The 27094-nt window shown below is 45.0% G+C and overlaps 1 protein-coding gene across 1 annotated transcript in view; it reads right to left on the bottom strand.

Annotated features, from left to right (window-relative positions):
• LOC126272080 (arrestin domain-containing protein 17) overlaps positions 1–14573 on the bottom strand; it is a 150471-nt gene extending 135898 nt beyond the window's left edge. The window contains exon 1 of the mRNA XM_049974642.1: positions 14378–14573. Coding sequence (XP_049830599.1) covers positions 14378–14498 — 121 coding nt within the window. The 5' untranslated portion in view covers positions 14499–14573. The remainder of the gene's footprint in view (positions 1–14377) is intronic.
• Between the last annotated feature and the right edge of the window lie 12521 nt (positions 14574–27094).

Here is a 27094-nt window from a genome sequence, read left to right as displayed (position 1 = left end):
ACGTGCTTTGTCCTGTTGGAACAGCAAGTTCCCTTGCCGGTCTAGGAATGGTAGAACGATGGGTTCGATGACGGTTTGGATGTACCGTGCACTATTCAGTGTCCCCTCGACGATCACCAGAGGTGGACGGCCAGTGTGGGAGATCGCTCCCCACACCATGATACCGGGTGTTGGCCCTGTGTGCCTCGGTCGTATGCAGTCCTGATTGTGGCGCTCACCTGCACGGCGCCAAACACGCATACGACCATCATTGGCACCAAGGCAGAAGCGACTCTCATCGCTGAAGACGACACGTCTCCATTCGTCCCTCCATTCACGCCTGTCGCGACACCACTGGAGGCGGGCTGCACGATGTTGGGGCGTGAGCGGAAGACGGCCTAACGGTGTGCGGGACCGTAGCCCAGCTTCATGGAGACGGTTCCGAATGGTCCTCGCCGATACCCCAGGAGCAACAGTGTCCCTAATTTGCTGGGAAGTGGCGGTGCGGTCCCCTACGGCACTGCGTAGGATCCTACGGTCTTGGCGTGCATCCGTGCGTCGCTGCGGTCCGGTCCCAGGTCGACGGGCACGTGCACCTTCCGCCGACCACTGACGACAACATCGATGTACTGTGGAAACCTCACGCCCCACGTGTTGAGCAGTTCGGCGGTACGTCCACCCGGCCTCCCGCATGCCCACTATACGCCCTCGCTCAAAGTCCGTCAACTGCACATACGGTTCACGTCCACGTTGTCGCGGCATGCTACCAGTGTTAAAGACTGCGATGGAGCTCCGTATGCCACGGCAAACTGGCTGACACTGACGGCGGCGGTGCACAAATGCTACGCAGCTAGCGCCATTCGACGGCCAACACCGCGGTTCCTGGTGTGTCCGCTGTGCCATGCGTGTGATCATTGATTGTACAGCCCTCTCGCAGTGTCCGGAGCAAGTATGGTGGGTCTGACACACCGGTGTCAATGTGTTCTTTTTTCCATTTCCAGGAGTGTACATTGAGGTAAGCGACTTTGACAAAGTGCAGATTATTATTACTCAGAGCCTGTGAACGAGTATCTCGAAGACGGCGAAGCTTCTTGAATGTTCACGAGCTACTGTCGTGAGTCCGCAGCTCGTGGTCGTGAGGTAGCGTTCCCGCTTCCCACGCCCGAGTTCGATTCCAGGCGGGGTCAGGGATTTTCTCTGCCTCGTGATGACTGGGTGTTGCGTGATGTCCTTAGGTTAGGTAGGTGTAGGTAGTTCTAAGTTCTAGGGGACTGATGACCATAGATGTTAAGTCCCATAGTGCTCAGAGCCATTTGAATCATTTTACTGTCGTGAGCATCTATGGAAAGAGGTAGGACAGTGAAACTGCACTAGGCGCTAAATGGTTCGACGCCCATAACTCTTCACAGAACGTGGGATTCGGAGGCTTGTCTGCTCTGTAAATACGATAGATGGGTAATTAGTCATAGATTAATAAACTCCAAAGATATAGGGGAGCTTCTGCTAAGTTTGGAAGGTAGAAGACGAGGTACTGGCAGAAGTAAAGCTGTGAGGACGGGGCGTGAGTCGTGCTTGGATAGCCCAGCTGCTAGAGCACTTGCCCGCGAAAGGGAAAGGTCCCGAGTTAGAGTCTCGGTCCGGTACACAATTTTAATCTGCCAGGAAGTTCTAAAGACATAGTTGTAACATTGTTTGTTTTTTTTTTAAAAAAAAAAAAAAGCTTTCGACACTGTTGATATGGAAACCCTATATGTCGTAATCCGGTGAATTTGGAGTTAAAACAAAGTTGGGAAACCTAAACCGAGAAACTCTGACAGATGCAATCTCAAAAGTAATATTTACAGGTGAGGTATCTGGATCTTTCAAAATAAATACAGAGTCAGACAAGGGACGGGTTATCTACGTTTCTCTTCAACTGTGTCATGGAAAAGTAACAAAACTGAGAGACTTCAAAATATCGCTATTCGCTAGCGAGAAAGAACGAAGGTGTTGCAATAAATTGCCTAGCATTTGCGGATGATTTTGCCACAGTTTCTGAAATCCTGATATAGCAGTGCAAGCCAATTTTATGAAAGAGACAGCCAATATCACAGGTTTAAGAATCTCTGCAGAGGAAACTAAATTTATGACAAATTAAAAAATGCTCCAAAATATTTAACAACAAATATTGGGCAAACAGAAAAGTTTAAAAAATCAAGTAGTTTCAGGAGATAATTCAAGAAAACGGGTTAGAAAAATATGCTTGAGAGAAAAGGATAGACAGGGTGGAAAACAGCGTATGGGGTGACTAAATTATTTAAAAAAATCAGATGTTAGAAAGAAGATTATTCTGAAAATATTAGGTCCTCATAAATACACAACATTTTGGAAATTAAGAAGTAACGATGAATTTATCAGAGCATATCAGAAACAACAAAGAAGACGAGATTATTATATTTTGGACTGATTTATGGACTAGGTAACGAGAGACTCAGCAATCATAGGAAAATAAATTAACAAGCACCTAGATTGAAGAGGTTAGGAAAAACTTAGAAAGGAATAACGTAAGAGAAGCAGAAGTATCTGAGATAAAGATATTTAGGGAAAAATGTTCAAAACTGGAAGAATTCCAAGACAGGAAGGAAAAGAAGACTGGCACAAAGTGATATGCTGACGGAAAAAGGAAACAAAAGTGAGTGAATGACGGAATGAAGAAAAGAACAACAAAAGATTAAGAACTGAAATAGGAACATGGTTCCTAGACGGTAAAGGCAAGAATAAAATAACTGATTTCGTTGCATAAGACGAAAATTGGTTGTGGCTGAGCGCAATGGATTAGGTAACTGAGGCCTTCAGACCAGTTGGCCACGGCATCTGGAAGGGGGAGAGGATGACGTGTTGCAGCCAGGGTGGGGGGGAGGTGTCGAAACACAGCGCCATTACATATGGAGGGCACCGCCATCAGTTGTCCTCAAGATCCGTGCACAGCTACGCTCTCCGAAACATCCGTGAAGAGGAGTTAGACGTATGTAGATGATAGATTCATCCACTACTTTCAGAGTGCATTACCCTTCTCCTATAACGCTCAAGAGGCTGCGGTTTCACTCCAACACCGAATGACAATAGGTAAAACAGCGTTCGAAATTGTATTGTAAAAGTTTAATTATTACAAAAATTTGTCTACGAGTTGAATTTTGAATGCCTGATTAATTTTCGGCACAACTATCTGGGGCGTCATGCATCTAATATCAGTCAAGCTGTGCTAGGCTTAAAGAAAATGATTACATAAAACTGTTGTGTTGGCAGAAGAGCCAACACCGTTTTACATGCCGTAATGCACACGTTTTAGCTCACGCAGGCTGGCTGAGGAGGGAAGAACTATACTGACGTGAGGTCTGGAACATGACAAGGAATTAGAATTCAGAAAGCGGACGTAATTAGTTTCATACTTAACTTTAATCCATTAATGATGAACGTCGCTCTTGACGGTACATGATTCACAATATTATCTGTTCAGAAGACATAGTAAGTGAATATGGCGCCTTGCTAGGTTGTAGCAAATGACATAGCTGAAGGCTATGCTAAACTGTCGTTTCTGCAAATGAGAGCGTATGTAGACAGTGAACCATCGCTAGCAAAGTCGGCTGTACAACTTGGGGCGAGTGCTTGGGAGTCTCTCTAGAATAGACCTGCCGTGTGGCGGCGCTCAGTCTGCAATCACTGATGTGGCGACACGCGGGTCCGACGTATACTAACGGAGCGCGACCGATTTTAAGGCTACCACCTAGCAAGTGCGATGTCTGGCGGTGACAGCATAAAAACAGTTCTTTGTGGTTTCCTGAGATATACTCCAAACTATAAGATGTGAGGCAGAATACAATTCTATGAATGTTGGGAGAAGCCTGGCACAATATGAATGATATCAGACGCCTGATGGCTCGCTTATGGAACTGAAAACTAAACGTACATTCAAAATTCAACTCACAGACGAATTGCTATAGTAATCACACACTTTCGTTGAGAAATAAATGCAATTTCTAGTTATGCTCTAGGCAATGTCATCCAGTGTTGAAATGAAAGCGTTACAGATTGAGAGTAATGCAATGTGAAAGTATGGCAAGTCCAATTCGTGCTCGCCAAAGGGTATTTTCTATTGTTTCGTAGGATAATAATGGAATGAATATATGTACTGCTATGAGGGTAAAAAATGAGAAATCTATCTTATTAAAGAGATGCCGAGGAGTAACACAGGGCTGTATTTTCTCGCCACTGCTTTTTAATGTTTATTCGGAATATATCTTCAAAGAAGTCGTTGAAAATGTTGATGTACGAATCGTCCGGAATGGGGAGAAAGTGAACAATGCCGGTTACTCTGATGATACTGCAATATTTAACTGACAGCTTGAATAGTCTTCAACATCTTGTATCCCGAATAACGAAAGTAATGAGCGTTATGGCCTAAAAACCTGCACGAGGAAACAAAAGTAAAAGTCATCAGCAAGAAAGATATACCAACCTGTCATCTAAACATTAATGGTACTGACAAAGTACACAGATATGCACTTCTGGAAACTAACAACGAATGGGATAACTCATAGGAAATTCAAGTTCGTATTGAGAAAGCCAGTGCTGCGTTTTCTGATTCAAAAGGGTTCAAATGGCTCTGAGCACTGTGGGACACGAAGGCAGGTCATCAGTCCCCTAGAACTTAGAACTACTTAAACCTAACTAACCTAAGGAGATCACACACATCCATGCCCGAGGCAGGATTCGAACCTGCGACCGTAGCGGTCGCGCGGTTCCAGACTGAAGCGCCTAGAACCGCACGGCCACACCGGCCGGAGCATTTTCTGAATCGGCTGATGTGTTCAGGACCCTTGCCCTCCGAAACAAAATTAAGATTTCTCGTTTCTGCGTATTCCCTATCCTTTTCTACGGAGCTGGGATCTGGATTTTGACCGAGACGACAGGCAAACGACTTGAGGCATTTGAGATATAGATGTACTAGAGAAGGCCACCAAGAGTGCTATGGGGAGATAAAATTACTAATAAAGACATTCTCCGCAAAACAGAGTAAAAGAACTCCTAAATACAGTAAAATGCAGAAACCTGTAGTACCTTGGTCACGAAATTAAGAATGGGAATAGGTATAAACTGCTTCGGAACTTTCTTGAGGGAAAGATACTTGGTAAAATAGGACTAGGAAGATCATTGTACAGCACAAAGCAAAAAAAAGAAAAAGGTTCAAATGTGTGTGAAATCTTATAACTGCTAAGGTCATCAGTCCCTAAGCTTACACACTACTTAAGCTAAATTATCCTATGGATAAACACACACATCCATGCCCGAGGGAGGACTCGAACCTCCGCCGAGACCAGAGCACAAAGCACCTTGACTTCACACACGAGCCAGTATCCTTTTGGAAGAAGCAAAGGTGATATAGCTATGGTGGTCACCAACATCTGGAGCGGATAAGCACTAGAAGAAGAAGATATGTTAATCATTCTTCCCGTCCCAATGATATGTGCCTTTTCCAGCTGTCATCTGTCCAATTTTGAACGATTAATGTCAAAGGAAGCACTTTGAAATAATATGTAAGACTGCAGGCTTTCTTGTCCGTTGTCACTAAAGATAAAATCTTCTGGGTTGTTAGGCTACGTCTGTTTTCCTCTAAAATAATCGTCGCTTCGACCCCTCTGCTGGGATCTTCTTCAGGATCTTTCGATGTCCGGTCTAAGAACCCAGGAGATTTTAACTTTAATTTAAAATAATATTCATATGTTTCGTCCTGGAAAAATCTTACTTGCCGTTTTATGACAAGGGAAGTACCGCAGCTCCAACAGAACAAAAAAATATTTTAAAATACGGAGATGTGTCCGTTTTTCCACCGATACGTAAAGCTCTGCATAGATATTTGAGTTTAGTGGAACTAAAGAGTACAGAAGCAAACCCTGAATGGAACATTATGCACGCTTGACAAGGGCAAAGTGTACACACGGTACTGTCACAGCATTAGTCCACCACCAGAAGCCACAGTGATCGCATTGTACAGTTCTTAGCACCCTGCTGGTCTGTGTTTGGTTCGTTGATTTGGGAGACGTGATCAAACAGCGAGGTCATCGGTCCCAGCGGATTGAGGAAGGAAGTCAGCCATGCCCTTTCAAAGAAACCAACTCGGCATTTGCCTTACAGGGAGTCGGATGGTTCTATCTCGGCCATTTTAAATTATATAATTTAGGAATATTTGTCTCCCTAACCAATTGACATATTATCATTATTTTTTTGTTGTGTTCCTTATATCTTTATCTTCATTTTAAACAGATAAGTCTTAAAAATAATAAAAACTTATATTTAAAAAAATATTTTTTAAAGTAGCCATAAAAACTGCAATTTTTTTTACTTTAATGAAATTTATTCCATAGTTCTTTACAAGATATTCACATTTCCTCAGTTTAAATCAACAACTAACAAATAAGGAACAATTTTTAAAAAAATCATGTTGATAACATTAACAAAGAAAAATGTTCCTAACCATTGAAAAACACAGTTTTCGGGGAAACGCAAATAAAGACTACTAAACAATGATTTTATTCTTATTTTACTACATTCCAGCTTCATATGTAGGTCTATCTGGATCTTGTAGTTCTTCAAATTGGTCCTCAATCTTTCTTCTGGCTTGCTGTGTGGCCTGGCGAAACTTTTTCTCAATTTCTGTGACAGCTTTGTCCGCTTTTTTAATCCGAAGTTCGTCGTCCTTTTTCAAAAACTTGACAGTTCTTGCCTGGAGATATGTCTAGATGACTCAAAATTTTACACTATGCTAAATTTCCTTAATTGAAACTTGTAATAGCTTCGTACACTCCCAACTGAAATGTAGTCATCAAAATAAATGTTGTTTTTGGTAGTCGCGACCATACAACATTGTTGAACGACGACTCTGACGCATTTTGCGTTCCACCATGTAGGCACTTACGCAGGAGGTCAGTATGGGATAAGTCTCTAAATGTGGGTTTTATTTGTTCCACTACAGCGGAAGGAAGATGAGTGTGGTCATTGTGGTAATATGGCTCATTTTTCTCTTGGGCTTTTCGGAATTTGCACCAGCTTGTCTCACCTTTGGGGCACAGTCCATGTCCAGATGTCTCTTCGTTGGTAGCCGTCAAATGAAAATATTCTGCCCAGACCGCTGCCTTCATGTCCTTTAGAGTTTTTGTAGCGTTCCTTCTTATAGCTACGCCATAATATAATTGTATTTGATTTATAGCCTCACTAGTAAGGCGGCCACGACCGCCGATGGTTTTTCCGTCGGAAAGTTTTGTTTTCCATGTTTCTGTTTCAATTTCCTGAGGCGACTACACATCCGGTTCTGGGCGTGACCGCAACATTCCAATTTCTCAATTGAGAAGTCGGGACCATATGGTTTGGCTTCACAAACCTTAGGGTAACAAGCACTGTCCCCGTCTCCTAAATAATACTTGTACCGCACTCCGGCAGCGATTCTTGGAACATTTCCACAACTCCTTTTACCTCCATTCTTACTTACTCCAGACTTAGCTAGGCAATCAGCATCATGGCTGTTGGTCATTTTATTTTCGCATCTGCAATACTTGGATAAAATTTTAACATCAATTACCTTGCTTGTGTTTTCTGCTACTGCAGTTACAATTCCATTGAGTGAAGTGTGGCCCCTACGTTGCCAATATTGCTGTCAAGTGTCTATTACCACCATTTTCACCAACACTTTCTTCAACAGCAGCCTTCATAGTCTCTTCACAGACCTCTTTTGCAGCATCTCGAAGCATCTTATTGTAATATTTGAAAGCTGGCGGAGTCGGCAAGTTCATGACACCGCAGAAAGTTTACGCCGATTCTTCACCTTTTCAAATACATCGGAATGCGTTCACTTGTGATTGTTTAGAGTCCGATACGCATGGAGATTTAGTAGTGGACACTTCAAAAGAACAGTTACTGCACTTTATTACTATCGGTACTTGTAAGCCTAGCCTGGATCCAGTAGAGATGGTAAGGGATCCATTACATTTCACGCACACCGCAATTTGGCTAACTAGGCTACCTAAACTGTTATATTAACAATGTCATAGCAATCTTCTACTTTTCCAAAAAAATTGCCCTGAGCACTATGGGACTCAACTGCTGTGGTCATTATTCCCCTAGAACTTAGAACTACTTAAACCTAACTAACCTAAGGACATCACACACATCCATGCCCGAGGCAGGATTCGAACCTGCGACCGTAGCAGTCGCACGGTTCCGGACTGCGCGCCTAGAACCGCGAGACCACCGCGGCCGGCTACTTTTCCATATATCTCATATTTAGCTAAATTACGGGAAAGCTTCTTAGATGTAGAGCTTGTTCTAGAAGCACAAGCAGCTTCAGTACTAGAACTAGGCCAAGGCTCACGTTCGCAATGAACTTCCACTTCAGATTCACCACGATGCAAAAACTGTTTTTGTTACGTCTCCTCCCCCCCCCCCCCCCCCCCCCCCCCACTGAACTCACGCTTCCTTTTCTTGTTTCGTATTCGCGGCATTTCTACATAATATAAACTTATTTGCCAAGTACTAAACACTGAAATACGAATATCGTAAACAAACTTCACTTTCAATCACCACAAACAAAGAACTGAAAAGAACGAAGTAAACTCGCAGCTGTTTTCATCATTGTTGCCAACCGTATTTCATCAGTGTTACCAACTAAGCTTTCAAACAGCTGTACTATAACAAGTAGTCACTAGTGAGTAAAAAAGAACGTTGAGTTCATAAAAAGTGTGCGTGGCAGGGTTTTACTAAAAGGCAACAGAAACCACTCAACATAAATTAATAAATTTGATATCAATTTAAACCAAAATATATGTGTAGCAAAAAAAGTGCAAAAATAAAAAAAATTTAACCAAACAACCATCCGATTTAGGGAAATCGCGGAAAAACCTAAATCAGGATGGCCGGACGCGGATTTGAGCCGTCCTCCTCCCGAATGCGGGCCCCGTGTGCTTATCAATGCGCCACCTCGCTCAGTGCTGGTCCGTGCTGCTGTACTTTAATCACTTCATTGAAACTGCACATTTGCCCTTCGATGACGACTAAGGAAAGACCATAGAACACATTAATCTCTAGTTTGGGATGTAGATGGGGCAGTAAAATGAAAACGAAGCAGATGTTAAAAAGGTAAGTAAACTGTTTATTATTTCAAAAGTAATGGCCTCAACTGTTAATACATTTATCCCACTGCAAGACAGGACTGTTAATGTGTTCATGGATGAATGTTTCCGGGTGCCTACAGCAACCGTGATACTGCGCCTGCCCACACGTTGCCAAAATTGTTTCGACTACGCTGCAGAAGGTTTGATGGGAAGCCCTTACACATCCTCCGTACAATCCCTATCTCTCCCAGTGCGATTTCCACATTTTTGGGGCCGCGAAGAAAGACATCCGTGGCCCTCGATTTGCTTCAGAAGAAGAGGCGCACGCCAAGCTATATCATGGTTCCATTGGCAAACGCAAACCTTTTCCCATGAAGGCACGGACTGTCTTGTCTCACAGTGAGATAAATGTATTAATACTTACTGCGATCACTTTTGAAATAATAAACAATTAAATTACTTTTTTTCCATCTGCTTCGTTTTCACTCCACTGGCCCTTATATCACAAGCACTATATGTGGTGATATCTATTGCTTTAAGCAGATGTTTAGTATTTCCCCAAATAATACGTCACTTATGATTGTGAATGTGCTGGTCATAGCTCGCTGTTACCGGGTGTTGCTTCCACAGCGACTCGTATGTCTGATATCTAGACAAGTTAATCTCCACACACCGACTGTACACAAACGCAGTTTTTTTTAATAGATAACTGACCTTAATAGACGATACAAATGACGTATATGTATTTTAAAACAATTTTTATTAGTTTTACCCGCTGCGGCTTGGGTACTTCCCATGTACGAAGGTTTCAGCGAAGCACTGGGCGTGTTTGTTCGAATGTCTACCATTAAAGAGTAACATTTTGCTCGATTTATGTCTCCCCGCGACTGAAGCAAGCGTGTGTGTATGTACTTCTCTCTCTGTGTGTGTGTGTGTGTGTGTGTGTGTACGCTCCAAGACTTCAGCCTGACAGGCATCTACACCGTACCCAGTGAAACACTAAGGAAATACTTAACACCCGTATTTATAAAGAAGGGACATTTAAAATTTGAATAGTAAGTGCACACTAGTCGCTCAGGCGAACATGTATTTTTCTCGTGTATCCGTATTATAATAATTTCTCTGTGTAAGTTTCGAGGGCAAAGAAATATAAAGATGCACTCGAAACAAAATTATCTAAAGAGACGACAAGATGCGCTCTTTTGTTAATTTTTTATTCGTCCCCACTTCTGGTCTTGGTTGCGTGTAGACGGACATCTTGCGAGCGCTGGCAAATGTAAGCATACTTGTACTAATTAAGCAGATAATATATTGACTTAAAATTTTGTTCACTTTTAATTTGTAAGAGGTGATCCTCATTCCATGTTCGCCTTCCTTGACTTAACCTGCATTCGAGTAATTTACAGTGCAACACTCGCAGCGGCCGATGCAGCCAACGACGTCATTGCGTGGCGATATTAACATATAAAAATTAGCGGAAGCAAAAAACTCGCCCGCTATTAACATAATATACATTTTTCTCCACAGCCGCCCGACGTTGCAGAAAATACGTAGCTTTAAGATTCTTATTTTCAGTACCACAGCCGGGAGCCAGAGCAAGGACTCCGACTACAATGCAATGGTTAACGGAGGTAAGAAGAAAAACTCTCACGCGTGTTTGGACCGCAATTGTAATTAATAACTATATATTTTTTTGCTTTAAAGTGAACTGACTAGCCGAGGAAATTAATATGAAAAGTTTATTCCATTGTTCGACTTATATGTTCATGTTTTAAGATTCACCGAGTCTTACAGTCATTAACGTAACAAATAATTTCCACTGAAGATTAATATTGTTAAAGAAAAGTGAACTTCACAAAAGCAATTAATTGTAAATCAAAATTGAATGAAATATCATTTTGATTATAGCCCACCACGTAAGTCGGCAACAATCAACATTACCAATCAGTTTGTGTAGTAAATAATAAATTACGACGGCCGACCGACGCGAGACATTCCACACACTTGAGAAATATTCCTTGTATGCCACCAGTGAACCAAAAATCTGCCATTCCCTCTTTATTCCCGACTGAATCTATGGGCCGTCCCGCTACACGTTCATTTTCCTTTAAATGACGTCACGCCCACTTTTAGCCGTAACTGTTTTCTTTACGTTACTTAAGTCTCAGCTTATGTGCCATTTTCAGGCATCTACAAACAAGTTAAACGACACTAATTTTTTTTCTTCCACGTTTCCGTACGGCGTTACCAATATCAGATTTGTGCCATCGGAAGTGCTTTGAAAGTCTATTTCTCTTCTATTCGGCACCGTGCGAGGCATTTTCCTGCGCTGGGTGCCCACTACCGATCACGCTCCATCTTCGAGACACTGCCTTGCACGAGGTAGTATTGTAAACCTCCCGTCGTCTTCGGTAACGCGACACAACAGAACTAGCGACAGCGCTATCTACAAAAACTTGTTTCTGACAATCGTAGTTGCGGCTCGCCAACAATGGACAAAATATTAGCCTCGTCGAAACGCTTGCAGTATCACCAAGCATACAGAAATAATAACTTCACGAAACGTAACAATGCAGTTGCCTCCGACTGTGTAGGATCACAGCATTCACGTCATGCTATCACCTGACGATGGGGATGTCTGGCAACGCGAAGTAAAGCTATCAGATGCAGCGAGTATCTGGCTTCGGACCCTTGATAGAATTCTGTGAAACAGTCGGTTTCATAACACTTGAACACCCCGCGTTTGCAAGCATCTTCAAGTACAAAGACAGCATACCAGGTCGATGTCGAGGAAGGCCGGTACGACTTTGAGACTGACAGACTCGCCTATCTGGCCTACAGTCGATAAAATATAGCTAACTTTCATAAAAAATTCCGATAACTGTAAGAATGTCTTTCAGGCCCGCTTCATGTCACGCCAAAAGAGGTCGTGGAGGTTAGTTTATACTAATAAAATGTCGCTCTGAGGAGTATAAATAATCTTTCTTCCAATGTCAAATCCGTGGAACATGTTCCTTGCGTGAATGGATAGTGAAGAAACCTTAATATGTGCCGGCCGCGGTGGCCGAACGGTTCTAGGCGCTTCAGCCTGGAACCGCGCGACTGCTACGGTCACAGGTTCGAATCCTGCCTGGGGCATGGATGTTTGTGGTGTCCCTAGGTTAGTTAGGTTTAAGTAGTTCTAAGTTCTAGGGGACTGATGACCTCAGATGTTAAGTCCCATAGTGCTCACAGCCAGAGCCGAGCCTTAATATGTGGCAGGATAGAAAGCACCTCTGCCAGGCAGTTTATAATAATTTCCAGTCTACTGATGGGAACATGGACGTTGTCTTCTGACAATAGCTGTCGTCAGTTGACCAGTGTCCGCGTGACGAAGTAGTGCTAGCTGCCCAATGCATCCCTTTCTGGTGGGATTGCTGGCAGCCCTAGACTATATATAGACGCATGATTACCACGCACGTCCTCACCTCCGTCGTGATAAGGTTTGAAATCACCCTCTAAGTCACTTAGCCGGCGGCAAAATGTCGAGTTTCTGTCGATATGCAATAAGCGAAGTGGAACTACCAGTCCCAGTTTTCTTCATTTACGGCTGAAAACAAGCATTCATTGAACGACTTATTAGTATTAGACATATAGTAGTAGAGTTAGCCTAATTTCTCCGAAATTGCCAATATCAACGTAATGGCTATCGTCTTTGCATTTAGACAGGTAAAAGGGTAACGAACAGTTAGAAACATTGTATTGGCAGTTCTTTCTTTTTACAAACGACAGTATTACAGTTCTTGGGATAACTCATGTCTTTCTTGCACCGTGAGTCATTCAGTTCGCTGCTTCAGAGGAGTAGTAGACGAAATATCACCTTTTCGAAGGAAGCATTTCGTGTTTCTGAAGATTCCCGAACAATACGTGGGCAATGTTTCATTATGGTTTTATAAGAAAGCACCTCCATTTCCATTCATAATGTCCCATCTGTGTACTGAATACTCGTTTATGTTTCATAGCTTTTGCTTAAACCACATCAAGATAAGAAGCATCGTCAGTAAAAAAAACGTTGGTTAAACAGAAAATTCTAGTAGCGAATTACTTATTAACACTGTACTGGAAAGGAATTACGCCTTATGCAAGACACCTTTGTGGTTTTGTTTCACCGAGACATGTTTCAGCGCTCTTTGTGCTACCTGCAGCGGCTTTGTTTATTTTGTTCTGCAAAATTGTTGCATGTTACTCTTTAAACTATACTTTTGGTACACAATATTTACATTTCTAAAATGGGCGATTATTGTCAAATAAAACACAAAAAAATACACAAACCCACTGAAGGTAGCACAAGAAGTGCTGAAACATGTCTGCGTGAAACAAAACCACAAAGATCTTCTATATCCGCCGGAATTCCTCTCCAATTTTCTTAGCAAGCACGGAAACAAGAAGAACTGCGACATTCACAAGATGATTAACAGCGTATCGTCTTAAAATCTTCGTCATTCATCGAGGTTCAGGCGTGAAAACCAACATCATCTTAACTTTCAAACAATGTGTTCGTCAATTTTTTTTCGTATTTTTAAAACAGCTATTTGACTATGGAACGAAACATTTCTACGTTTTACATATACTTCGGTGCAACCAAACAATGCACAGTATTTCACCACTGAAGGAAAGAAACCTTTACTGGAAATATCTAGATAAATCTAACAGTATTCCAAACTGCATATTGGCTTCTGACTCGGGTTTCTTCGGCCGACGTTCGTCTGATGATTTTACTGACGTTTCGCCAGCGCGACTGGCCAGTTCTCCACCGGCAATGCAGGCTGAAGCTTTGACAATGCCAGCCACTCGCGCTGGCGAAACGTCAGTGAAATCATCAGACGAACGTCGGCCGAAGAACCCGAGACAAGCCAAAAGGCAGTTTGTCAACAAGTGGCCACGAAAGCCTTAACAATTTTGTAGTATTCCAAAATTCGTCTGCAAATGGATGCCTACATTCAGGTGAACGAGTTGTTCGTTTCAACATAACGTCACGTGACGGCGTGTATCATCTACGCCGGTCTCTTAACGTCCGAGCACGGCTGACAAATGCCGTGTCAGTACCTTTCACGCAGTACAAGTCGACACTGGGCGCGGTGGTCGATGGAAGTGACCGTAAACGGTAGAATCCCTTACGGGCGCTCTAGTCACCCACCGACCCCAGTGCTGGCGGGCTTGGACCGCGCAGTGGTACCGTGTAGTGGAGTAGGCAGCCGCCTGTGCTTTGAAAGACTCACCCAGAGCAGGTGTCTCATCTTCCAGTTCCATGAGCACGCGCCCCGACAGGAACTGCCCGGGGAAGTAGAGTAGGTTCGTGTTGTCGAACAGGATGAGGAACTTCAGCAGCTTCCGCGACATGGCGGGGCCGCGCTCTTACCCACACCGCAAGGCAAAGTCTTCCGATCCGTGCTGCACGACCTACAGCTGCAGACTGAAGCTGCGGCCGGCGCGACGCGAGCGCGCCCTTGCGCCACCTAGCGGCGCGCTCTCGAACTAAGGCGACCTCCTCCTCCTCCTCCTCCTCCCCCCCCCCCACACACTCTCTCTCTCTCTCTCTCTCTCTCTCTCTCTCTCTCTCTCCATCTACATCTATACTCCGCAAGCAACCCAACAGTGTGTGGCGGAAGGCACTTACTGTGCCACTGTCATTACCTCCCTTTCCTGTTCCAGTCGCGTACGGTTCGCGGGAAGAACGACTGCCGTGAGCGCATTTACATTCGTGATCTCCTCGGGAGGTACAACTAGGGGGAAGCAATATATTCGATACCTCATCCAGAAACGCAACCTCTCGAAACCTGGACAGCAAGCTACACCGCGACGCAGAGCGCCTCTCTTGCAGTCTGCCACTTGAGTTTGCTACACATCTCCGTAACGCTATCACGCTTACCAAATAACCCTGTGACGAAACGCGCCGCTCTTCTTTGGATCTTCTCTATCTCTCCTGTCAACCCTACCTGGTACAGATCCCACACTGATGAGCAATGCTCAAGTATAGGCCAAACGAGTAAGCCACCTCCTTTGTTGATGTACTACATTTTCTAAGGACACTCCCAATGAATCCCAACCTGCCACCCGCCTTACCCACAATTAATTTTATATAATCATTCCACTTCAGATCGTTCCGTACGCATACTCACAGATATTTTACAGAGGTAACTGCTACCAGTGGCAGGCCAGGGTGGCCGAGCGGTTCTAGGCGCTACAGTCTGGAACCGCGCGACCTGCCTCGGGCATGGATGTGTGTGATGTCCTTAGGTTAGTTAGGTTTAAGTAGTTCTAAGTTCTCGGGGACTGATGACCTCAGAAGTTAAGTCCCATAGTGCTCAGAGCCATTTTTTGCTACCAGTGTTTGTTCCACTATCATATAATCACACAATAAAGGATCCTTCTTTCTATGTATTTGCAATACATTAAATTTGTCTATGTTAAGGGTCAGTTCCACTCCATGCACCAAGTGCCTATCCGCTGCAAATCTTCCTGCATTTCGCTGCAATTTTCTAATGCTGCAACTTCTCTGTATACTACAGCATCATCAGCGAAAAGCCGCATGGAACTTCCGACTCTGCCTACTAGACTCCCCTGTGGCACGCCAGATGTTACTTTAACGTCTGTAGACGTCTCTCCATTGAGAACAACATGCTGTATTCTGTTTGCTAAAAACTCTTCAAGCCAGCCACACAGCTGGGAACCTGTTTATAATATTTTCTGGGTCTCATGAACAAATAAAACTTGGGTCTCACACGATCGCTCTTTCCGGAATCCATGTTGATTCCTACAGAGTAGATTCTGGGTTTCCAGAAATGACATGATACGCGAGTAAAAAACATGTTCTATAATTCTAAAACAGATCGATGTCAGAGATATAGGCCTATAGTTTTGCGCATCTTCTCGGCGACCCTTCTTGAAAACTGGAACTACCTGTGCTCTTTTCCAATCATTTGGAACCTTCCGTTCCTCTAGAGACTTGCGGTACACGGCTGTTAGAAGGGGGGGGGGGGGGGGGCAAGTTCTTTCGCGTAGAATCGAATTGGTATCCCGTCAGGTCAAGTGGACTTTCCTCTGTTGAATGATTTCAGTTGCTTTTCTATTCCTTGGACACTTCTTTCGATGTCAGCCATTTGTTCGTTCGTGCGAGGATTTAGAGAAGGAAATGCAGTCGGTCTCCTGTGAAACAGCTTTGGAAACAGGTGTTTAGTACTACAGCTTTACGCTTGTCCTCTGTTTCAATGTCATTATCATCCCAGAGTGTCTGGATATGCTGTTTCGATCCACTTACTAATTTACCGTAAGACCAGAACTTCCTAGGATTTTCTGTCAAGTCGGTACATAGAATTTTACTTAGGAATTCACTGAACGCTTCACGCATAGCCCTCCTCACGCTAAGTTTGACATCGTTTGGCTTCTGTTTGTGTGGGAGGCTTTGGCTGCGTTTACATTTGCAGTGAAGCTCTCTTTTCTTTCGCAGTAGTTCTCTCTCTCTCTCTCTCTGTGTGTGTGTGTGTCTGTGTGTGTGTGTGTGTGTGTGTGTGTGTGAGTGGTTGGGCAGCATCACTTTTTTACTCTGCTGGCGTGTCTTTATGTTACACTTACAGGCGCTCTGTTGAAAAGTCACAAGTGTGGATCTGCACTGAGCTGACAAAAGTCATCCCATACCTCCTAACATGGTTTCCGACCTTTCGCCCGGCGTAGTTCAGCAATTCGTCGTAGCATGGACTCAAGTTGTTGGAAGTCCACTGCAGAAGTACTGAGCCATACTGCCTCTATATCCGTCCGTAATTGCGAAAGTGTTGCTGGTGCAGGATTTTGCGCACAAACCAATCTCGCTACTATGTCCCATAAATATGGGTTGGGATTCGTGCTGGGTGATCTGGGTGGCCGAACCATTCGCTCGAACTGTAAAAAATGTTATTCAAACTGCATAAAATGCGTTTGACCATCAGATGCTTTTATTTTAAACCCAAAATAGATCGGTTTCAGTCATGGACCATCTTCACGGTTAAGTCTGAGGCGCCTTCTCAACGTGTGGGCGTGCACAGTATCACGGTTCCCATAGGCAGCAGCAAACATTTTCCCATGAACACATCGACCGACCTGTCTCACTGTGGGATAAATGTATTAACAGTTAAGACCATTACTTAATTCTTTCCATCTGCTTCGGTTTCATTTGACTGCCTCATCTACATCCTCAACTAGAGGTTAACGTATTCTACGTTCTTTCCTTATTCGTCTTCGAAGAGCAAATGTGCAGTTTCAATGAAGTGATTAAAGCACAGCAGCCCGGACTAAAACCGAGCGAGATGGCGCAGTTGTTAGCACACTGGACTCGTCCTCGGGAAGATGACGGTTCAAACCCGCGCCCGCCCATCCTGATTTAGGTTTTCCGTGTTTTCCCTAAATCGCTTAACGCAAATGCCGGGATGGTTTCTTTGAAAGGGCGCAGCCGACTTCCTTCCCCATCCTTCCCCAATCCGCTTGGACCGATGACCTTGCTGTTCGGTTCCCGTCCCCCCAGTCCACCTCTATAGGAGGTTCGAGTCCTCCCGCGGGCATGGGTGTGTGTACTGTCCTTAGCGTAAGTTAGTTTAGGTTAGGTTAGATTAAGTAGTGCGTTAGTTTAAGGACCGATGACCTCGGCAGTTTGGTCCCATAAGACCTTACCACAAAATTTCCAAATCTTCCACATTACATTTGTCATTAGTTAAGAAATGTGTAGAACATGTAAGTAGGCTGTTTAGGTATCCTTACTGGTAACGCCACATAGCGCTCTGTATGAAAAATCACTGGCTGTGCTGTGCGCAGTCTGTGGCTAGTTTGCATTGTTGTCTGCCATTGTAGGGGCAGCGACAGCTGGATGCTAAGAGCGCGTAGCGTTGCGCAGTTGGAGGTGAGCCGCCAGCAGTGGTGGACGTGGGGAGAGAGATGGCGGAGTTTTGAAATTTGTAAGAATTGGTGTCATGAACTGATATATACACACTCCTGGAAATTGAAATAAGAACACCGTGAATTCATTGTCCCAGGAAGGGGAAACTTTATTGACACATTCCTGGGGTCAGATACATCACATGATCACACTGACAGAACCACGGGCACATAGACACAGGCAACAGAGCATGCACAATGTCGGCACTAGTACAGTGTATATCCACCTTTCGCAGCAACGCAGGCTGCTATTCTCCCATGGAGACGATCGTAGAGATGTTGGATGTAGTCCTGTGGAACGGCTTGCCATGCCATTTCCGCCTGGCGCCTCAGTTGGACCAGCGTTCGTGCTGGACGTGCAGACCGCGTAAGACGACGGTTCATCCGGTCCCAAACATGCTCAATGGGGGACAGATCCGGAGATCTTGCTGGCCAGGGTAGTTGACTTACACCTTCTAGAGCACGTTGGGTGGCACGGGATACATGCGGACGTGCATTGTCCTGTGGGAACAGCAAGTTCCCTTGCCGGTCTAGGAATGGTAGAACGATGGGTTCGATGACGGTTTGGATGTACCGTGCACTATTCAGTGTCCCCTCGACGATCACCAGAGGTGTACGGCCAGTGTAGGAGATCGCTCCCCACACCATGATGCCGGGTGTTGGCCCTGTGTGCCTCGGTCGTATGCAGTCCTGATTGTGGCGCTCACCTGCACGGCGCCAAACACGCATACGACCATCATTGGCACCAAGGCAGAAGCGACTCTCATCGCTGAAGACGACACGTCTCCATTCGTCCCTCCATTCACGCCTGTCGCGACACCACTGGAGGCGGGCTGCACGATGTTGGGGCATGAGAGGAAGACGGCCTAACGGTGTGCGGGGCCGTAGCCCAGCTTCATGGAGACGGTTGCGAATGGTCCTCGCCGATACCCCAGGAGCAACAGTGTCCCTAATTTGCTGGGAAGTGGCGGTGCGGTCCCCTACGGCACTGCGTAGGATCCTACGGTCTTGGCGTGCATCTGTGCGTCGCTGCGGTCCGGTCCCAGGTCGACGGGCACGTGCACCTTCCGCCGACCACTGGCGACAACATCGATGTACTGTGGAGACCTTACGCCCCTCGTGTTGAGCAAAATCGGCGGTACGTCCACCCGGCCTCCCGCATGCCCACTATACGCCCTCGCTCAAAGTCCGTCAACTGCACATACGGTTCACGTCCACGTTGTCGCGGCATGCTACCAGTGTAGAAGACTGCGATGGAGCTCCGTATGCCACGGCAAACTGGCTGACACCGACGGCGGCGGTGCACAAATGCTGCGCAGCTAGCGGCATTCGACGGCCAACACCGCGGTTCCTGGTGTGTCCGCTGTGCCGTGCGTGTGATCATTGCTTGTACAGCCCTCTCGCAGTGTCCGGAGCAAGTATGGTGGGTCTGACACACCGGTGTCAATGTGTTCTTTTTTCCATTTCCAGGAGTGTATTATGACTATAGAGGTAAATACATTGTTTATTCTCTATTAAAATCTTTCATTTGCTAACTGTGCCTATCAGTAGTTAGTGACTTCCATAGTTTGAATCTTTTATTTAGCTGGCAGTAGTGGCGCTCGCTGTATTGCAGTAGCTTGACTAACGAAGATTTTTGTGAGGTAAGTGATTTGTGAAACGTATAGGTTAATGTTAGTCAGGGCCATTCTTTCGTAGGGATTTTTGGAAGTCAGATTGCGTTGCGCTAAAAAATATTGTGTGTCAGTTTAAGCACAGTCGTGTATAATTTTTCTAAGGGGACGTTTCAATGTCATGAAAATCAATATACGATACGGGACTTCTAGAAGCAAACATAGTAATACCAAGTGTATTTAGAGCAGTATTGAAGAGAAGGTCTTGACTATAAGTATCAAATTGTGCAAAATGTTGAGGAGTTGGTCAAAGATCTTTAGAAAAATTAAAAGCCACCCGGAGTGGCCGCTACAGTCGCCGGTTGGAATCCTGCCTCGGGCATGGATGTGTGTGATGTCCTTAGGTTAGTTAGGTTTAAGTAGTTCTAGGGGACTGATGACGTCCGATGTTAGGTCCTATACTGCTCAGATCCATTTGAACCATTTTTGAAAAATTAAAACCAGTCGGGAAAAACTGTGAGTGACACGGTGCATTGTTGCTTATCACATGAGGTCCATGAGCGGCCGAAAATGGCCTTCAAGTAGACGAACATAACCATTTCCAGTCAATGATCTGTTCGGTTTGGACCTCAGGACGCAGTCCACGTAAAAATAGTCCACTACCCAGTGGCTCATTGACAGCTTGGGTCAATGGCTTCGTGGAGTGTGCACCACACTCGAATCCTGCCATCAGCTCGTACCAACTGAAAGCGGGACTCGTCTGACCGGGCCACAGGTTTCCAGTCGCCTGGCGGCCGACCTATGTTGTCAAGAGCCCAGGAGAGGCGCTGCAGGCGACGTCGTGCTGTTAGCGAAGAACTCGCGTCGGTCGTCTGCTGCCGTAGCCACTTAACGCCAAATTTCGCCGCACTGTCCTAACAGACACGTTCGTCATACGTCGCACATTCAGTACTGCGGTTATTCCACGCAGTATTGCTTGTCTGTTAGCACTGACAGCTCGACGCAAACGCCGCTGCTCTCGGTCTAAGTGAAGGTCGTCGGCCACTGCGTTGTCCGTGGCGAGAGGCAATGCCTGCAATTTGGTATCCTCGGCACACTCTCGACACATTCGATGTCGGAACACTGAAGTCCCTAACGATTTCCGAAATGGGATGTTCCACGCGTGTGGCTCCAACTGCAGTTCCGCGTTCAGAGTCCGTTGATTCCTGCTGTACAACCACAACACGTCTGAAACCTCATAACATGAATCACCCGAGTACAAATGATTGCTCCGCCATGCACTGGCCTTTTATACCTTGTGTACGCGATACCATCGCCATCTGTATGCGTGCATACACCTCAGTACACATTTCGATTCCGGGAAGGGAGATAAATTTCCGTCATAATATTTTATTATTGCTTGGTAAGATTTGCGAATAAGCACATTAGCACTAGGGAGAATACTTAGACGCGGCATCTGCCTTCGTTTGTAACTGTAATTCCTTTATTCTTTTCCTGTAGGCTTTGTTTCTCTCTCCAAACCACATTCCTTCAGTTTACTTCTCTGGGTTTTGCTCTTAGCCAATTTGTAAATACTGGACCTGAAGATTTAGAGATTTTGGTCATCTTCTAGAGTAATTCATGCCAATTTCAGGTTAGTTTTGATCTCGCCAGTCCATTTCATCGCGTCCATTTTGGCTTCACTCCGGTCGACAAAGACTTCGAATATTCGTTTTGTATGTCTTCTTGGGTGCATTCTGTTAAAGTTTCCATAGGACCTTAACCAAAGTTTTCTTATGTGTGTTTGTTTTCCTGTTCGCCTCTCTGTCGGTAATGTTCATCTGCAAGTTTCGTGCAAAATATTTTTGTTTATGATTTTGCTTTTCTTTTTCTCAGTGTTTTCAGATGTCTTATTTCCTGCTGAAAATTAGTGTTTCTAAAGCAACGAGACATTCTAGTCTAATTACTATACCGAAATATTTTACTTTTGTGTGCTTTAGGAGATATTTCTTGCCGTAGATATTTAGAGTAAATCGATTTGCAGTTTACGTGTGGTTACATCGAATTTCGTTTGATTTTGTTTGGGTTCTATTTTCGAGAATAGTTTTATATCAATATGCTACTACTGTATAAAAAACTTTCATGTTTTCGTTACATCAGTGCTTACTACATCACTTTAGCATAACTTCCAAGAAATTACAATTCAGATAAAACCATCATTTGAAGAGCACATGTCCAAAAGTTTGAGAACTAACTCACTCATTTGGTTTCAGAAGTATTATAGCACACCTTTAACAACTTCATTGCCCGCATCTCGTGGTCGTACGGTGGCGTTCTCGCTTCCCACGCCCGGGTTCGCGGGTTCGATTCCCGGCGGGATCAGGAATTTTCTCTGCCTCGTGATGGCTTGGTGTTGTGTGATGTCCTTAGGTTAGTTAGGTTTAAGTAGTTCTAAGTTCTAGGGGACTGATGACCATTGATGTTAAGTCCCATAGTGCTCAGAGCCATTTGAACGAACTTCATTATTTATACGGTACAAAATCGAAGTATGCAATTACCATTATCCGTCAGTATTTCACTTACAAGGGAACCACACCTATTCGTCATTACCGATCTCTTTCAGATTTATGTATGTGCATGGCTTAGCAATAAATTAAAGTGGGAGCTCCAGGCCATTTTCAGGTCCCTAAAACGGAAGCACTATACATAGGATACATAAGTGATAATAGTGATTTTGACATAGGAACAAATCATATCTATAAATATACTAGGCACATTGTACCTTACTGTATGGATGATTTTTTTTTTTTTGATAGTGTATATTGCCATGTACATCCTTGCTCCTACGACTGCATGTTATGCTCATAAAATAAATTAGAGAGGTTTCTCGCTGGTTTGGGAGCACTTTAATTCCGAGCAGTTGTTGTAAAGCCCTTATATATAAGGCCCACTTTTTAAATTGAGAACAAAAGCGTTTGTAGGTTAATTAACAAATTTCTCTAAAAACAGTTATAACCCCCATAGTATTGACTACGTGCAAATATCGACCTTATTTGTAAGAGCTTTGCAACAACTCCTCGAAAGTAAAGTGCTCCTAAAACAGCGAAAAATCTCTAATTTATTTTATGAGCATAACATACTGTCATTTGAGCAAGGATGTACATATCAATATATACTAATAAACAGTCATCCATAAAGTAAGCTATAAGCGTCTGGTGTCCCTACTGATATTACACGTTCCTATGTAAAAACCACTAGTGTCAATAATGTATCCAGTGCATAATACTTCCGTGTTAACTACTTGAAAACGCCCTAAGTCGAAATAGTGCAATCGCACTTGAAATAAAGAAAATGTATGGTGAAGGCATCACAAAATCATTGAAAAAAATAAGTGAAATTATTTTGATTTTGTAAAAAAAATTGATAACGAATTTTCATTTTATATTTTTTGTGTGGCATTTATAGGAATTCTAAATTTTCGTAGCATAACTTGGTGACATATGAAATATCGATGAATAAACTCTACTAACTTTATATACGGCAGAATTTCTCCACGCTGTAAAATGTGTAAATATCCAAATATATTAATTAAATACTATATATATATATAGTAAAATACGTATAACCACGGTTGAAAATAAAAAGGTATCGCAAGTTTCAGTAATTTGGAGAAATTACATAAGAACAGTGTTTATTCTCTACAGCTCCCTCTATTAGGCCTACCATCCAGGTTATTCCCTGATGTCTTAAGAGACGTCTTGTCATCCTGTCCCTTCTTCATATCAGTGTTTCCCATATCCTCCTTTCTACGCTGATTCTGCGTAGAACCTACTCATTCCTTATCTTATTAGTCCACCTAACACTCTTTTGTAGCACCACATCTCAAGCGCTTCGAATCTCTTATTTTCCTATTTCCCCCACAGTCCATGACCCACTACCGTGCAATACTGTACTTCAATCGTACATTCTCAGGAACGTCTTCGTCAGATTATGATGGGTGTTTGATACTAGTTGTCAGGAATCCCCTCTTTGTCTGTACTAATTTGTTTTTTGTGTCCCGCTTTTTTCGTTTCTAATACACTCCTGGAAATTGAAATAAGAACACCGTGAATTCATTGTCCCTGGAAGGGGAAACTTTATTGACACATTCCTGGGGTCAGATACATCACATGATCACACTGACAGAACCACAGGCACATAGACACAGGCAACAGAGCATGCACAATGTCGGCACTAGTACAGTGTATATCCACCTTTCGCAGCAATGCAGGCTGCTATTCTCCCATGGAGACGAACGTAGAGATGCTGGATGTAGTCCTGTAGAACGGCTTGCCATGCCATTTCCACCTGGCGCCTCAGTTGGACCAGCGTTTGTGCTGGACGTGCAGACCGCGTGAGACGACGCTTCATCCAGTCCCAAACATGCTCAATGGGGGACAGATCCGGAGATCTTGCTGGCCAGGGTAGTTGACTTACACCTTCTAGAGCACGTTGGGTGGCACGGGATACATGCGGACGTGCATTGTCCTGTTGGAACAGCAACTTCCCTTGCCGGTCTAGGAATGGTAGAACGATGGATTCGATGACGGTTTGGATGTACCGTGCACTATTCAGTGTCCCCTCGACGATCACCAGAGGTGTATGGCCAGTGTAGGAGATCGCTCCCCACACCATGATGCCGGGTGTTGGCCCTGTGTGCCTCGGTCGTATGCAGTCCTGATTGTGGCGCTCACCTGCACGGCGCCAAACACGCATACGACCATCATTGGCACCAAGGCAGAAGCGACTCTCATCGCTGAAGACGACACGTCTCCATTCGTCCCTCCATTCACGCCTGTCGCGACACCACTGGAGGCGGGCTGCACGATGTTGGGGCGTGAGCGGAAGACGGCCTAACGGTGTGCGGGACCGTAGCCCAGCTTCATGGAGACGGTTGCGAATGGTCCTCGCCGATACCCCAGGAGCAACAGTGTCCCTAATTTGCTGGGAAGTGGCGGTGCGGTCTCCTACGACACTGCATAGGATCCTACGGTCTTGGCGTGCATCTGTGCGTCGCTGCGGTCTGGTCCCAGGTCGACGGGCACGTGCACCTTCCGCCGACCACTGGCGACAACATCGATGTACTGTGGAGACCTCACGCCCCACGTGTTGAGCAATTCGGCGGTACGTCCACCTGGCCTCCCGCATGCCCACTATACGCCCTCGCTCAAAGCCCGTCAACTGCACATACGGTTCACGTCCACGCTGTCGCGGCATGCTATCAGTGTTGAAGACTGCGATGGAGCTCCGTATGCCACGGCAAACTGGCTGACACTGACGGCTGCGGTGCACAAATTCTGCGCAGCTAGAGCCATTCGACGGCCAACACCGCGGTTCCTGGTGTGTCCGCTGTGCCGTGCGTGTGATCATTGCTTGTACAGCCCTCTCGCAGTGTCCGGAGCAAGTATAGTGGGTCTGACACACCGGTGTCAATGTGTTCTTTTTTCCATTTCCAGGAATGTACGTTATTTTGTTTCTAAGGTAGTACAAACCCGTCACTGTCTGCGTCCCGGTCCCCTCATTTGATGTTAACTTCATCACAATTTCCATTTCTACAGCTCCTCATTACCTGCGTTTGTCTTGGGTTTATTATCAATCTGTAGAGTGACCTCACTAGACTGTTCACTCCTTTAAACTGGTCCTTCAGTTCTTCTTCACTTTCACTGAGGTCGGCAGTGTCAGAGAACTTTATCATTGACATTCTTTCAACCTGAATTACGAGGGTTGGAACTTGAGCAGTGGAAACACTGCTGTGGAGACCCTATGCAATGGAATCTACTATGATCGCCGATAGCACACGTTGTTGACATACCTACCTCACGTCCGAGCAAATGGACTCGCTCGTCCCACCCCACCGGTGTGCGCACATTCTAGTTACAGTCACCTGTGAGCGAGCGGTCTAACGTAACGGTGTGACTATACTTTCGAAACAGGAAAAACGGAATTGGATCAAGATTTAATGTGCCAGATGTCGTACAGCACTACAGTGTCAGAGGTATTCAAGTGGCGTGCGGGGAATCGGCATTGCCGTACAGGTGGCATGTTGGATGAAAGCCTCCAACGAAGGCCGGCAAACTGTGTCTGACATGCTTCGGGCAGGTCGTCCTAGCGTCTCTGATGAAGAAGTGCATGCTGTTGCCGCGTTAGTGGTCGATGCCAAACGGTTCGTGAGATCGCCCGCAAAACCGGTTTAGCGCATACGACTGTGCTTCGCATCCTGAAGGAACTCCTGGGCATGCGAAAAATTTCATCACCATGGGTTTAGCGTGACTTGACGGAAACGCAGAAATGGATGCGTTAGGACGCTGCTCAGACGCACTTGGAGCGCTACGAATGCGAAGGAGAGGCTTTCTCACGCCCTATCGTAACACATGGGCCACATCGTACGAGCCAAAACTTAAACGCCAGTCCAACGAATGGCGTCGTTATGTGCATCTTCCTCATTTAGAGTCGCCGTGAAAGTCGAAAGTGCGTCAGAGCCCCAGTACGGTGAAAGTTATGGTGATTTTCATGTACGACTGTGATGGTGTTATCCTAATATATTATGTTCCTCCACGGCAGACTGTCAGTGCACAGTATTACTGTTCGGTTTTGGGGAGTCACCTGCAACTATCTTTGTGAAAGAAGCGGCGACACTTTCTGGGCATCCCACCCATCATTTCGCACGACAATGCGCGGGCGCATACAGGGGAAGCTGTGGCTGCTCTGTTCCGTCGATGGGACTGGGAAGTACTGTACCATCCACCATACTCCCGGACTTAAGAGATCTCCACCCCCTCATACTCTTTCGGATTTATGGTCAGCCCTGCAGAATTCATGGTTCCCTCCAGCACTACTTCAGACATTAGCCGAGTCGATGCCACATCGTGTTGCGCCACTTCTGCGTGCTCGCGGTGGCCCTACACGATATTACGTAGGTGTACCATTTTCTTTAGCTCTTCAGTGTACATTTTGCAGTAAGTCATACGAATGGGAGGTAACCCAGTTACAAGTTTTCTAACATGTACTCTCTAATCTGAGAGATTTGCCACGAAGCCACCTTGTTGTAGAACATGGAATAATACGTGAAAGCCGGCCGGTGTGGCTGAGCGGTTCTAGGCGCTTTAGTCTGGAAGAGCGAGACCGCTACGGTCGCAGGTTCGAATCCTGCCTCGGGCATGAATGTGTGTGCTGTCCTTAGGTTAGGTGTAAGTAGTTCTAGGTTCTAGGAGACTGATGACCTCAGATGTTAGGTCCCATAGTGCTCAGAGCCATTTGAATCATTTGAATACATGAAAGCACATTAAAAAAGCTCCTTACGGTACACGGTAATACTCCAATCCCTAGATAGATCGAGGAACAGTTGAACGAGAGAATCATTAGATGCCAGCCATGAGATCCGAATTACGAAAACAGGCGCAGGGG

This window comes from Schistocerca gregaria, chromosome 5 (assembly GCF_023897955.1).
Source record: "Schistocerca gregaria isolate iqSchGreg1 chromosome 5, iqSchGreg1.2, whole genome shotgun sequence".
Taxonomy (NCBI): domain Eukaryota; kingdom Metazoa; phylum Arthropoda; class Insecta; order Orthoptera; family Acrididae; genus Schistocerca; species Schistocerca gregaria.
This window is presented reverse-complemented; position numbering and strand designations above follow the sequence as displayed.